Source organism: Aristolochia californica, unplaced genomic scaffold (assembly GCF_029961685.1).
Source record: "Aristolochia californica isolate CCGP_79_NKW_82.1479 unplaced genomic scaffold, dmAriCali1.0.hap1 SCAF_1, whole genome shotgun sequence".
Lineage (NCBI taxonomy): Eukaryota > Viridiplantae > Streptophyta > Magnoliopsida > Piperales > Aristolochiaceae > Aristolochia > Aristolochia californica.
The window spans coordinates 56863465-56877778 of NW_027181770.1; the positions used below are offsets into that span (position 1 = coordinate 56863465).

At 39.1% G+C, this 14314-nt stretch overlaps 1 protein-coding gene across 5 annotated transcripts in view; it reads left to right on the forward strand.

Moving 5' to 3' along the window:
* The window catches only part of LOC137952182 (DNA repair protein RAD50), a 70636-nt gene that overhangs the window by 32545 nt on the left and 23777 nt on the right, over positions 1–14314 (forward strand). For all 5 annotated transcript variants that reach the window (XM_068799255.1, XM_068799262.1, XM_068799283.1 and 2 more), the window contains exons 8-16: positions 131–301; positions 2119–2223; positions 2314–2421; positions 2504–2715; positions 2814–2906; positions 9061–9188; positions 10449–10563; positions 10643–10772; positions 11402–11611. In XM_068799255.1, the coding sequence (XP_068655356.1) occupies positions 131–301; positions 2119–2223; positions 2314–2421; positions 2504–2715; positions 2814–2906; positions 9061–9188; positions 10449–10563; positions 10643–10772; positions 11402–11611 (1272 nt within the window). The remainder of the gene's footprint in view (positions 1–130; positions 302–2118; positions 2224–2313; positions 2422–2503; positions 2716–2813; positions 2907–9060; positions 9189–10448; positions 10564–10642; positions 10773–11401; positions 11612–14314) is intronic.

Sequence of the window (14314 nt, forward strand, 5' to 3'; positions counted from 1 at the left end):
TGCCTGAGTGCATAAGTCTTTAGTCTGATATAAGCAGCTCTTTTCATGAGCATGTTTCAGAGGTTTTCTGTGAGAGAATTGGTGTGCATGTTTTTGTTGTGAACTTATAACAAGGTTTACTTGTTTTCAGGGTTATGAAGCTGTGAAGCATGAACGTGATACAGCAATTCAGAAGTTCTTTTCGGAGCATAATCTGGGACCTCTTCCTAATTTGCCTCTAAGCAATGAAGTAGCATTTAACCTTATTAATCAAGCTAAAATGAGGTTGATGGATCTTGAGACAGACTTGCTGGATAAAAAGGTGTGACTATGTTATAGTTTAATATGTGTTTTTATATTTTATGGACCTTATTGTTGCATTTGGCATACTGTATGGCGAGTAGATTCAATTGTGAAGTGAGGCAAACACAAATACCTAAAATTGTCTTGTTTAAGAGAGGATGAGAGGGAACTAATTATTTTCTTATGCTTTTTCCTTTGTTTTATGCTGTAAAAAAGCTCCATTTCAATGACTTCAGTCTAGAAATTAAGTACAAGCTATCACTTGTCCTTTTTCCATTTCAATGACTTCAGTCTAGAAATTAAGTACAAGCTATCACTTGTCCTTTTTTCACTTAATGTCAATGTCTTAATTGTTTTTTCTTTATCTGAGATGGTATGTAAAGAATGGAGAAGGACAGGGAATACCACCAGCAAATGAGAAGCTAAGATAGCCAAAGTACATCAATTGCAAAACAAAAAATATGCAACCCTTGTCGAGCACAAGCTGGGGGAGCCCAGGGGAAAGGAGAAGGCTAGGGTGACTAGTATCACTGAATCACACTTCTGATGTTTTTACATGACACATCAATTCCTGTTTTTTTTTTTTTTTTTTAAAAGGGGAAACTGTGGCCTTTTTGCCTTCAATTATTGGGGTACACATCTCTAACTTGGATCGTGTCTTCGGATCCTCAAAACCCAAGATACAAGTCAGCTCGGTCTATCTTTGGTCCATAACAGAAAAACTGTGTAGACTAAATCAGCCCCAGAAAAGAATCTAAGTATATAAAAAATAAAAAATCTTGAAGAAAAGAATGACCGTCTAGTATTTTTGTCAAATGTTTTAATTGAAATTTCAAGAAAAAAAGTTAAAAATACATACATGACAAGTTGAGAAACATATAGTCCTTTGATCTAATAAATTTCTTTCTTTAATAGAAATCTTTTACTATCAAGTTGAAGTTTCAATGCTCTCATCAATTAAATGAACATTTTTTGGTCATCGACTTTGGGTTGGATGATATAAACTGTGTGGGCCATTTGATTATAGAAATTTAAAATTTTCTTGGATCCAAACCTTGGATCATCTATTCAAGACAAGTTCAAGGGTGTTAGTAGTTTGCATTATTTACAATCATTGTGTTAATTATTTTAAAAATATTATTGTAATCTTGTATATATTTGGAGTTGGGTTGGGGAAAAGAAATCACTTTGATAAGTGCATAAACAACTTGATTGTTAGTTTTTTGGACAATGAAAATTTGTAACAGCATCATATAATGTACTGTTGACAATCAATTATTCATAATATATAAAATCCTAAGTAGAACGGTGTGCAAGATGAGTCTCACTGTAGGTACACATTTTTTTTGAAATGGTGATGATTTTATTTCAAAGGAAAACAAGAAAATACAGCATGGGATGCCTCCCCTAACAACCACCGTAGGTACACATCATTGTATCAAGTTGACTGGCCTGAGACTCTGGTGGACTTCTCCAAGGTTCAAGCAACTTAGCAAGGTGCTATTTATACCGTGAGATAGGGGGTATGCCTGAGACAGGTGTACACCCCTATTTGACTCAAGCCCTTTTGAAATTTGAGTTGACCTTTCTGAGTGATCAGATGACTTGTATGAGACACGATAGGACTCTACCTGAAATGCCAGTTGACTCAGCAAGTGAGGCAACACTGCATCAATATAAGTACGATAGTATGCTTTAGGATTTGTATTGTACCTTAACATTTCCCTCATCTTTTTTTTGTGTTTGATTTTTTAGTACATCTCATTGATGGCAACAACTATGTAGTTCAAGTTTTAATTTGGCTGTCAAACTAAATTGCCTGAGATTAAATTTCAGAAAGCTAGTGAAACGGAGCTGAAATCTTTATGGGATAGATATGTGGGTGCAAGCAACCAGTGCAGTGAATCTGAAGGTCAGAGGCAGGCCAAAATAGCGATGAAGGTCTGTATGAGAGTTGGTAATAGCATATAGCTGCCTTTGGTCCCTACAATGATAGTCATGTAAGACTATGCTGATGCAATACACTTTCAGGTAAGCATCTTGAAGCAGATAGAAGAGAAAGAGAATGAACGAGATGAGGCTGAGATTGAACTATCAAACCATAATCTTTCACGCATTGATGAGAAGGAAAAGAACACGGTGATTAGTCCAGACCAGTCTTTAAGCTTCAGAAGATTTCAATTTACTATTATGAACTTCATTTAATCAACTTCTTCTGCAGCACATGGAGGTGGAGAGGAAGTCTACTCAATTGAAAGAGAGAAATTATGAGTTCAACATAAACCAAAAGCAACTTGAAATATCCAGTTTGGATCAGAGGATTAAAGGTCTTTATCGTGATAAAGATGTTATGGCTAGTGACTCTGAGGATAGAGTGAAGTTAGATGTAAAAAGAGACGAATTAGAAGGCCTCAAGAAAAAACATAAGAAGATGCAAGTCAATTTCACTTTTTGTGCTTAACTTATGCTTCTGCTGCATGTACATATTGTGGTTCTTCTTGTTTTCTAATGCTTGATTTTTCTTTTGCCAGAGTTGATGAGCACAAGGATAAAATTAAGAGTGTGCTGAAAGGGAGGTTTCCTTCTGACAAGGATATCAAAAAGGAGATCACACATGCTCTGAGGTTTGTTCTATTGCGTCTTTCTATGACTGAAGGATGACATTAAAGATCTGCAATGACTGTTATGATTCCATTTAGTGGTGTGAGAAATTGTAGAATTATAGTGCACGAGTAAAGAGAAGAAACAGGAATTGAGGAAAGGGAACGAGAGATGTACAATTACTCTCTCACACATTCTATTTATGATAGCTATTGCACATGGAATTATACCTAAACTAAACTACCTAGGTCCCAAGTACACTCAAGTTACACTTACTAATTTTTTTATAATACTTAAACCTACTAAATTAAGGCACTAAGAAACATAAAACAAACTAATAACTAGAAAGCTAACTTGTAGATGTCCTCTTCTTTCCTTGCGTCCTTGACTTCCTTCTTTGAACAACTTCCACATGTGAGACTTCTAACTCTATCAGACTATTTAGATTCCATGAGATTACCCCCCCCCCCCCCCCCCTGAAGTTGGAGTTTGTAACTTCAGCTTGTAAGCAAAAAAAAATTTTTTTACTTCCAATCGGCCCACTTCATTATTTATGGACCTTGTTCTTCATTCTCTTTTCTCCTTCTCACTCACTTGTCTTGAAAAAATATCACTCTGGTTAGCAACTTGATCAACTCTTGACCTCCAACCTTTTTTTTTTTTTTTTTTTTTTTTGAAAATGGTGAGCTTTATTAAGCGAAAGAGAGAACAACCAGTCAGCTAAGGAGCAATCCCTTTACAACAAGAGATTGGAGGGAAACTCCTTGTTTTGAAAGAGAATCAACCAAAGAGTTTGTTGATCTCGGTACATGGAACCAAAATCAAGAAAAGAGGGAGGAAACATTCCTAATGTCATGGAAAGTCATCCAATAGTGCCAAGGGGGCTCAACAAAGAAGGAGTACCAATTACTCCCCCACTTTAGAGTCACCTTCAATAATAAGGGGGCCAGATAAGTGATTGCGAATAACAATGAGGCCCTGAAGGAGTGCCATGAGCTCAGTAGAATTGGACTCTGAAGTACCCAATAGTCTAGAGTATGAAATGAGAATGGAGTTGCCTTCAATAATAAAAGGTCCCAAATAAGTGGTCGCAGAAAACAATGAGGCCCTGAAGGAGTTCCATGAGCTCATCAGAAGTGAAGTTTGAAGTCCCCAACGGTTCAGGGTATGAAATGACAGCAGATTCCCAGTTTACCCTGCCAAAGCTGATTGGTTCGGGATTGCCAAGAGCCTCATGTCCAATCTTAGCAAACTTGAATTGGTTCCGTTGCTTGCTTCTCCACTACTATAGTGTATTTCTCCCATCCAAGCTCGGAACCATGTCAAGAAGCAACTTGGCTTGTATTGACACAATAAGTGGGATGAATTCACCACCACTATCCAACTGACAAGAATCCATACACCGGCCAAATTAGTTCTTTTAATGAGTTGAGACATACAGGCGGAACCACCCACTTGAAGGGCAATAGTAAGAGTCTACCCACTTTTAAGGATAACACAAAATCACCTAATTTTAAGGGTAATTGTAAGAGTCTACATGCTTTTAAGGTTAACATAAAATCATTCGCTTTTAGGGTGATTAACAAACTAACTTGACTCTACTCAAGCTGGATTTGGGTACACTCTTGCTCTTGTAGGTAGTGGATTTATAGGCATTGCTCTAAAGTGATGGCAAGAACCAAGTGATGAGCTACTTGGTGGAATTTAGGGTGAAGAAGAAACTAACTTGACTCTACTCGATCTGGATTTGGGCACACTCTTGCTCCTATAGACATTGCGTTGAAGTGATGACCTACTTGGTGGAATTTAGGAAGCCCGCCCAACACTAGTAAAGTTATAGTTCAAGCCATACATGTATAAGGGAAATACCAAGAGAGGAAAGGGACTAGCTCAAACTTGATCTTGAGAAAGCTTTTGACCGTGTGAATTGGACTCTCCTTGATGATATCATGCAATGTATGGGCTTTGGGGACAGGTGGAGATTTTGGATTCGCAGTTGCATTTCATCAACCTCTTACACTCTACTTCTTAATGGCACTGTCTACGGCTGCTTGCATGGCTCCTGTGGTATTCTGCAGGGAGACCCTCTCTCCCAACTGCTCTTCAATATTACCTGACCTCTATGTTTAATTCAGCCCACAACTTTTTGTGGCTTGATGCGATTTCAGATCAGAGTGCTTTTGACATCCCTCTTCTCCATTATGCAGACGACACCATTTGTTTTGGCATCAACGCCCTCGACCAGATCCGCAATATCAAGGCTTTTTTGGGGACTTTTGAGATCACCTATGGGCAAAAGATCAATTGGAGCAAGTCCTCAATTATGGAAATCCACATCGACTCCCCTTTACTTCGGAGTATGGCGGATACTTTGTGTTGCTCGATTATGATTCTCCCCTCCACTCATCTTGGGCTCCCCCTCATCGACTGCAGACCGTGGAAAAGGCTTTGGACCTCGGTAATGGAAAGACTCAAGTGACACTTATCCTCTTGGAAAGGAAGATTCTTCTCTTGGTAATCCTCTTGGTAATGGAAAGCTGGCAGACTGACTCTTCTTAACACTTGTTTGGCGGGTATCCCCATCTACTTCCTTTCATTTGTTCCCTGCCCCGCATCTATTTTTTGGCTCATTAACATGATCAAAAAGTGTTTCTTATGGCGTGGAACTAGCAATGACTTTCATTATCATTTGGTCAGCTGGGATGACGTTTGTATGCCGAAGACTATGGGTGGTTTGGGAATTAGAGGCACTAAGGATATGGGAGCTGCTCTCCTTCTTAAGTGGTTTTGGAAGCTCAAATTCGACTCTGTGGCTTTTTGGTAGATGGTGGTTTCTAACTTCGCCTTCTCGGGGCGACCTGGTTTCTTGATGGCAGCAAGCACAAACTCTCCCCCTTCTAGAGATCACTTCATCATTTGTTCTCGGTCGTCAGGTCGGCCGTCAAGTTTTTTATTGGAAATGGATCTAGCCTCAAGTTTTGGATTGATTGGTGAGCAGGAGCTGGGCCTATTGCCTCCGCCCTCCCCTTACTCCTCCAGCTTACTACTTGCCGCAACCACTCTGTGGCTGATACCTGGGTTTTTTTCTTGATGGAATGTGTCAATATTATACAAAAAGGAAAGAAAATACAACCTGTAGGGTGGGACCACCCTCCACAATAAGGTTTTGGAGGGAGGTTCCTCGTTTAGCATGGAAGTCCGCCAGGTGATTGGCGGATCTAGGGGTGTGGACCCAAGTACAATTAAGAGAGGAAGAGATACTACAGATTTCAAGGAAGGCATCCATGTGCCGCTAGGAGGGTAACAGTTGAGTGTACCAGTCAATGACAACTTTGGAATCTCCTTCAATGATAAGTGGACTTGAGAGTCGGTCCCGGAAGATCTTGAGGCTTTGGAACAGCCCAACAAGTTCAGCGGTGGTGGAGTCGGAGATACCCAAAGGACCGACGAAGGAGAGGAGGAAGCTGCTATTTTCATTGTTAATTACTTCGCCAAATCCGGCAGACCCAGGGCAGCCAAAAGCATTGCCATTGAAGTTAAGCTTGAAGTGACCTTGGGGGGGAGGGCACCGCATTGTCATATTTGGAGGGCAAGATTGCCATAGCAACAATCAAGCGCTAGTTTCCACAAAAATTAGAGTTGCTGATGTGGAGGAATTCTTTCTTTGTGAGGAGCCAGCGGAGACCTGGCTAGCAATGTGCTCAACAAGCACCTCAATAGGAGAGGATTCAAATTGGAACTTTCGGTTATTTCTCTCTTTCCAGAGCGACCAAGGAATGTGACCCACGCAACTAGAGATAAGCATTTTTCCAAGCTTAGGGAGCCGAGAGTTGGTGATGGATTGAATCATAGATGGCATATTGTGGGGTACACAATATTGTATGTCAATTCTGTTGAGGAGGTTAGCCCCGATAGCTTCGGTAAAATGGCAATGGAGTAAGACATGGGTGGCAAATTTTGGAATGCAGCAGAAGTGACAAGACGGGTAAGGGACTTGAGTTCCCCATCTGATCATGGCATCTGCCGTGGGGATTTTGTTCTTACAGGCACACTAGGTGAAAAAGTTGGCATGAGGAGGAGCAAGAAGAGACCAGGCCAGTGCAGCAGGGTGTTGAGCCCATCAATAGATTGTGGGGTAGAGTTGTTTGCACGACTATGAACAATTTTGCATTATGTCCTTAGGAAATGAAAAATAGAAAGAACAAAACATGAGTCTCTTGTTCAAATTTCCTTATTGTGGAATTTTTCATCTCTGTTGTTGAAGAGAAATTCCATTTGGTTCACAAAGAGATGACAGATATCAAGTGGAACCTTGGTGAACAATAGCTTTTCACCATTAATAATTGAGAGTAAAGTGCCCTTTGCTGCATCTGCTAGTTTCCTTAATTTTCGCAATTGTGCTCTCATACTGAAAACTTGTTGCTTTGTCCTCACGTTTCTGGATCTTTTAAAAACTTTCCAAGGGTTACTTTCTTCCTCTTCCAAACGTTCTCAGGTTCATCCTTTTTTTGTCAGGAAAACTAGGCAAAACAATAGATTTGTCTTGATCTCGTCTCGGTTGGCAATTTTTCTCCCTCCTTTGTTCTTCTCCTTCCTCCCTCACTCACACACTCGATCTTCCTCGTTCATCTTCCTTTGCTTTTCCTTTCATTCCCCGATTGTTTTTCTGTCTCTCTCACTTTATCCCTCATTCTCTCACTCTCACTTCCTCATTGCCTGAGAAAGGTACATTATGAAGAAGTTGAAAGGATTTTAAAGTACCTTGAAGGAGCTTCTGGAAAAGGGTTAAGTTTTTAGTCTCATAAGCATTTGAGGTTGTTGGTTATTTTGTAGTGTATTATGCTGGCTGCAAAACTGATAGAAGATCCGCAAGTGCTCTTGTACTTTTATTGGTGGTAACCCTGTGAATTGGAAGAGCAAAAAGTAGACAATAGCGGCTAGGTCTTATGTAGAGGCTGAATATAACGCTAGAAAAGGCCGGTTGGTTGGTGTGGTTAAAGAGGTTAATAAAAGTGTTTGGTTTTCAAATTCAAAAGCCTATGTAAATGTATTGTGATAACAAAGCTACTCTCTTTGTTTCTAGAAATTCTGTATGTCACGAGAGAGCCAAACATGTAATAGTAGATTGCCACTTTATTCGTGGAGCAGTGTTAACCAGGAAGATTCCTTCTCCGCATATTCTGTCTTTTGTAATGCAGGAGCACATGGTTGAAATAACTTTGCAAAGGGTTGAGGAAGACGAATACATGAAGACACCTGTGCTGGACGAACCTAATGAAAAAAATGTTCAGGCAAATGTAAGAAGGTTTCCTATTCCAAATTTCTTGTAGGTCTACTTGGAATATTAACTGCACCGACTCTCCTTCCATCTCTCACTTCCAGTGCTAGGCGGACATGAGAAGCTACCCAAGGCTCTACAGGTAAGTGGAGCTCCGGAGTTCCTTCTATGCAGAAAATGCCTAGAGGAGACATTCTTTGCTTCTCCCATCATTCATTGGAAGTGGCTCTGAGAATTTTCTAGGGGCACCAAAGGAATTCTTATGAACCTATGCTGTGAGCCATTCTTTTAAAATCATGAGAAGACCATTTGGAAACTCACCAATCCTATCCACGAGCTCCTGAGTGTCACCATGGCAGAAGAAGAAAGAAGGATTTCATGATACTTTCTGCCCAAATCTAAAACTGCTTTGATCTGTAGAAATGTTTCCAGACTTCCAGAAAGCTTGACCATGGTTCTTAATCTGGAAAGCCACTCAATTTTGCTCATTCATTCCCTCTCTCTTGCTCTCTCTCTCTCTCTCTCTCTCTCTCTCAAGAGTCATCTTCTCTCGCATACATTCATTCCCTCTCCTATCTTCCTCCAAGAGAGTTTGTCACAATGAAAATGTCCTTTCTTTTAATGTTGAAACCCTTTACCCTGGTGATACTTGAACCCTAAACCTCACACTAAAAACCCTCCCGATGTTTTCATGTGACCATTTAATATATACAATTATAAATTTTAATTTCCAAAATAATTACTAAAAGTTTGATTGATTTAGGAGCAAGGTGGATGTAGTGACCAACATTATTATCTGCCTTTTAAAAGAATTGATTTATACTCTTTTGCTGGAATTTGATTTGTTCATTGTTTGGGTGATTTCATACTTAATTATGGAATATTTCTTCTTATTGCAGTCTTGTCAGACAAGAGTATGATGATTTGAACAGTAAATCTCATGAAGCTGAAAGGGAGATGAAGTTGGTCCAGATGAAAAGAGAAGATCTAAATAATAATCTGAACAAATTTCACAAAGATATGGAAGGTAAGTTTGCTCCTTTTTCTGTTTTTGGAGGGGGCGGAGGCAGCTCTGGGTGCAGAAATAAAGGTCTTTTAAGCAAATTTTCTGTGAAAAAATGATTGCAAGAATTTTTAAATGTTAAAATATACTAGGAAAGCCCCTTGCAGGCCTGAGTGGGCAGATAAAACAAATAGAATTATTTTTGTGATTATCATTCAAAAAAAAGTAGCAGGTGTAATTATTTGAGTACTTGGAAGTACCATGCAGATGAAAACAGGGGTGTGTTTTTTGGACACCATGAGAAGGTGATTTTAAATCAAGGAGAAAGATACAGGCGAATCAGGGGAATATAAGGATAAATAAAGGGGCTTGGTCCTAAATCTTATATATGAGAAGAATGAAGAGGTTCTATACCTTGGGACTTGAGGGTCTCCCTCACTCTTGATGTATTTATTGTTATATATTAATGAGTTAATCATCTAAAAAAATGGGGAACCGTATAGATTCTTCTAGTTCAGATGTTTCGTTTGATCTTTGGTAATTATCTGAACTCTTGGAATGATGGTTATATGTATCCTTAGGAATCATAGGGATGAATAGACTGTTAAGAGAAGGAGGAATAGCCCATTAAACAAATAAAATAATTAATTCATATGGGGCAAAAATTAGAAAATGACACCTAAGAGTTGTCATTGCCTTGAATGGTTATCGATGCCTTAACTGATGCATGTTCCTGTTTATCAGTAAAAAAAATTCTAGCTTTCAATGGGTTTCTGAGAACGGTTGAATTGGGTAAAAGATTTTTTTTAATTCCACCTTCAATATGATTTATTGCATTATTCATTTGTAGGAAAACTTTATTTTTTGGTCCCTGTTTTTGGGACCAGAGGCATGTAGTTAATGCTGATTTTTTCTGGATGGATGAATTTGGGGGGTTCTGATCCTACCTCCAACTGGATTTCTTCCTGTTGTCAATTAATTACCTGATGCTTAGTCTTGATTACTGATTAGACCTTCAACCTGGCTCCTGGTTTTGTTTGAATTAATCCTCTTCTTGGTGGGTGGCTAGTATTCACTAAAGAAGTTTAAAAAAAGAGGGATAGAGAGGGTGTATCACTTAATTAGCCAGATTCATTAGTCAAAGAATCATGATCAATATGAGCCTCTTATGCAGTGATGGACATGCAGTAATTAGGTTACTGGTGCTTGTTTTTCCTAAAATTTATCTTTTCATTGGCTCACATATTTAGCTTTCACTGCCATGTCATAAGTGTTTTGTTGCAGCAAAGAGAAGATTTATTGACTCAAAACTTCAAGCATTGGCTCAGATTTCTTTTGAGGTCGAGTCCTTCCCAAAAGTTTTACTCGATGCTATGGAGAAAAGAGATGCCCAGAAAAGGTTCTAATGTGCATTTGTCATGTCTATCAAATTTGGAAATGTAAGGATTTAATCTCATACTTGTCCTTGTCACATGCAGCAATTATGATGCTGCCAAAGGGATGAAAGACTTGTTTGAACCTTTTGAAAGTTCTGCACGTCTACGTCATGCTTGTCCATGCTGTGATCGCGGTTTCTCTCTTGTAGAGGAGGATGAGTTTGTTGAAAAGGTAAAATTGTTTATTGATGCACTTGAACTGCCTGATTTTAAAAACTATCGATTTTTAGATAATACAAATTATACCCTCATTTTCTTGTATGTGGATAGCTGAGGAGAAAGATATCAAGGTTTTGGATAGCTGAGGCCAGTGGCTTCTTTCTGCTATCTTGCATTTGTTCACCTTGATATCTGAACACAAGCAACCACATCTTTCTAGGCAAAAGGCCCCTGACAGACAGGTCATCTTGTGGTTCTCTGACTAGTCTGATCTCTTTCAAATGTGTTGTTCTGTTGTACTTCTCTCCTCGTAAACTGTTTACAGGCTGATGGGACCTCTGTCTCACTTTGGAAGCAAAACAGAACATGGAGCTGGCACATCTACTAATTACTGCTGAGAGAATGTACAGCAGACTGAGTTTAGAGTCCTGTCTACTTGTATAAGATTCATTATGCTTACCCGTATACTCAGCAAACATTTGAATCTATTTGACGTGCAAGAGCTTCTCTGAGTATATAAATGCTGTGAAAGGATCTTTGTGATACATGGTATCTTGAAGTTTGTAGGTGGATGTCATTTGTAACTTGTTTTATTTTCATTTATATTTGCTTGATGGGTTAACATGTTTTTGTGGACTGCAGCAAAGAACGAAGAGTAAAAATGCTGATGAGATCGTGAATAAATTAGCTGCAGATTTTTCAAAGGCTGACTTACATTTCCAGCAGTTGGACAGACTTCGTGTGGTTTATGAGGAATTTGTTAAGCTTAAGAAAGAAACTGCTCCTTTGGCAGAGAAAAACTTGAAAGAGCTTGATGAGGAGTGGCATCAGAAGTCTCAGGCATTCGATGATGTGAGTTACCTAATTACAAATTTTTTAGTTGATACTTTGGGCCAGGATTGTGGTAAACAGTGAGAAGATTGTTATGATGTTGGTTCAGACACTGACATGAAATGTCGGATGCTTGAAAATGATCTAAGTTGGAAATTGTGTTGGTAAAATTCTTCACATACTGATCTACTATGAAACTATCATTTGATAGGGTTTTAGAGTTGTCAAAGAGTGTTAGTTCTGTATTTCATGGGGTTTGTATCTTTTTCTTCATTTTTCCGGTTTTTTGTTACATTACTTATTATGAGGTACGGGGATCACATCAGTGTATGTTTGTCATCATAATAATTTACACTATGCTAGTGAAGATATGAGGGAGAGGAGTCGATCCATCTCACCCAATTCTCTCCTAATTCTCTTGGACTCAAGTCTACCGGCTGCTGTTCTGCATTCAAGAACTCAATTTCTCTTCAATTATGAACTTCTATATGGTATTGAAGTGGTATTGTGTCTCCTGGTAGGACCGTGACATCTCATTTTCCTACTTTCCTCTTCCTCAATTTGTGCAGGATCAGATTTGTGTGACTTGTTTGGTCTGTGTGAGGTTAAAGGTCTCTCTTTTTTCTTCTAATTTTGCGGCAACCCTTGGATTGATGGTGTAAGTGGTTTGTGTAGTACTTGTTATGCTGTTGTGCGCTTTATTTGGTTGCACTTTGTTAGAAATAAAGGGTATATTGGACAGGTATATAATTGTGTCACTATGTCTCCCTTAGATTATGTTATGTTTGGAAGGGTTGAAGTTATAATTTTTCTTTTATTTTCAAGTCTGTTATTAGCTATATAAATTGTTGGACGTTTGATGGGCATTATGGTCAATTGATGTAACTTTCAGTTTAGAGATCAGAAAGAGAATGAGCGGTCGTGTTTCAGATCCTAACGAGACTGCTTCTTTTGCGGCAGCTCTTCCCCAACATTCCTCACTTTCTTCTACCTTCTTTCTTCTTTTTTTCTCACTTCTCTCTCTAAAATTATGAAGTTCAACATGGCATCTGAGCTTTAAGATCCATAAGAGAAGTTTTCAAGCTCTTCCTTCCATCTTCCCTTCCCAGTTTACAATTTCACCAGAGGAAGTTCTCTTCAAGTTTCTCTGCTGATTGGCTTCAAAGGCTAGGTCTTTCCTTTTTTCTGTGCCTTAACCTAAGGTTCAATGGCTTGCTCCGCTAATTATGTTGTTAATATTTGCATATTTTGCCCCAAGAGGGTTGTTTTTCCTGCCAATGTAAGGTCTAGGCTTAGATCTGTGCCTGTGTCACTTACCTGTCAAGGTTTGCAAGTTTGTCTGCATGGACAGTAAGCGTGATGTTCATTGTTTGTTTATGGCTGCTGCAATTGTGACTAAACTTGTTTTGCTTGGTTAGACTACTGCCCTAGCTGTGCTGTTGTATGGGAGCCTACTGGTTGTCTGTGCAAATCATTGATTTGTTGAAAGGGGCATTAAGTGGCTTTGGTTTGTCATGTTTTTCTTGGTGCTTATTGGTGATCTCTTGTTAGTGTTTGTGTTTGGCTACAAAGGATACTTGGAGAAGATACTCCTTAGGTTTCAGGTAATTCCGAGTCTTAAGGGTTCTAGCACAATTTTTGGATTACTTCTGTCACATTAAACGGGTAGAATTATCTTACTTGGTTAAGGTCTGTTGACATGTTTCTGAAGGCGATAGGCCAGATATCTTCTGAGTAATCCTCTTTAACCCATGATTGAGGATTGGGTGGCAGAAGATAACCAAGTTTAGACTTGACTAGTTAATAGCATGTATTCTCATGTTTGCAACCAGATTATGAGTTGTGATACTGGAAATCCACACTTTCGGATCAATGTTCTTGAGATTAATCTCGCTCACGTGTATGAACTGTATGCTAAATACTTTGGCATGACTTGTTTTGACTAGATGGTTATTGAGCATTTTACAGAGATATGTTCTATTTTACTGGAGATTAGTTTTTTTTATACTTTTACTACATATGCAACTGAGCAATGAAAAAAATGAAGGTCAAATTCAGGTAACCCGCTTTTTGGATGGTTTTGGCCTGGAATATGATGCTGGACATGTCTAATTACTTGACGATGATGATGTGCCTTCCCTTGAAAACAAAGTTCTTAGAGTCGAGGGTGCTATGGATTTTAAAGGTAATAGGGGGGCTAAAGACTCGGATGCTGCTGCCCTTAATCTCACATCAACCCCCGCTTGGTTCAAAGATTCTAGAGGATGAGGAGGTGGTGGAGATTGAGGGCGTGGTTGTGATAGTGGCGGACAGGCACGTGGATAAGGTTGTGGGAGAGAAAGTGTGCATATTGTGTGGACCATTACTCAGATAGATGTTAGGATAAGTTTGGAAAGCCATCATGGGTAAATTCAAGCATTCCAAAAGGTGTTGTGTGGTAGGTGGTAAAGTTGAGTCTTCCGTTGGAACCCAGGATGAAATTCTGAAGCTGCTTTAGAAGTTGGGTTAATTGACTTCTTCTTTTCTTTTTCATCTCTAGTTGTTGGTGCTTCTTCCTCCACTAATGCCACTCCGAGCTCAGGTATGTCTTCTTTTTATGTGTCACCTACTCCTTCATGGGTTGTGGACTCCAAGATGTCCACCCATATGTTAGGTATGTGCTTTGTGTTTTCTTTTATTTTATCATATCCTTTCTATAAATTTGTTAGCTTAGTTGATGGTTTT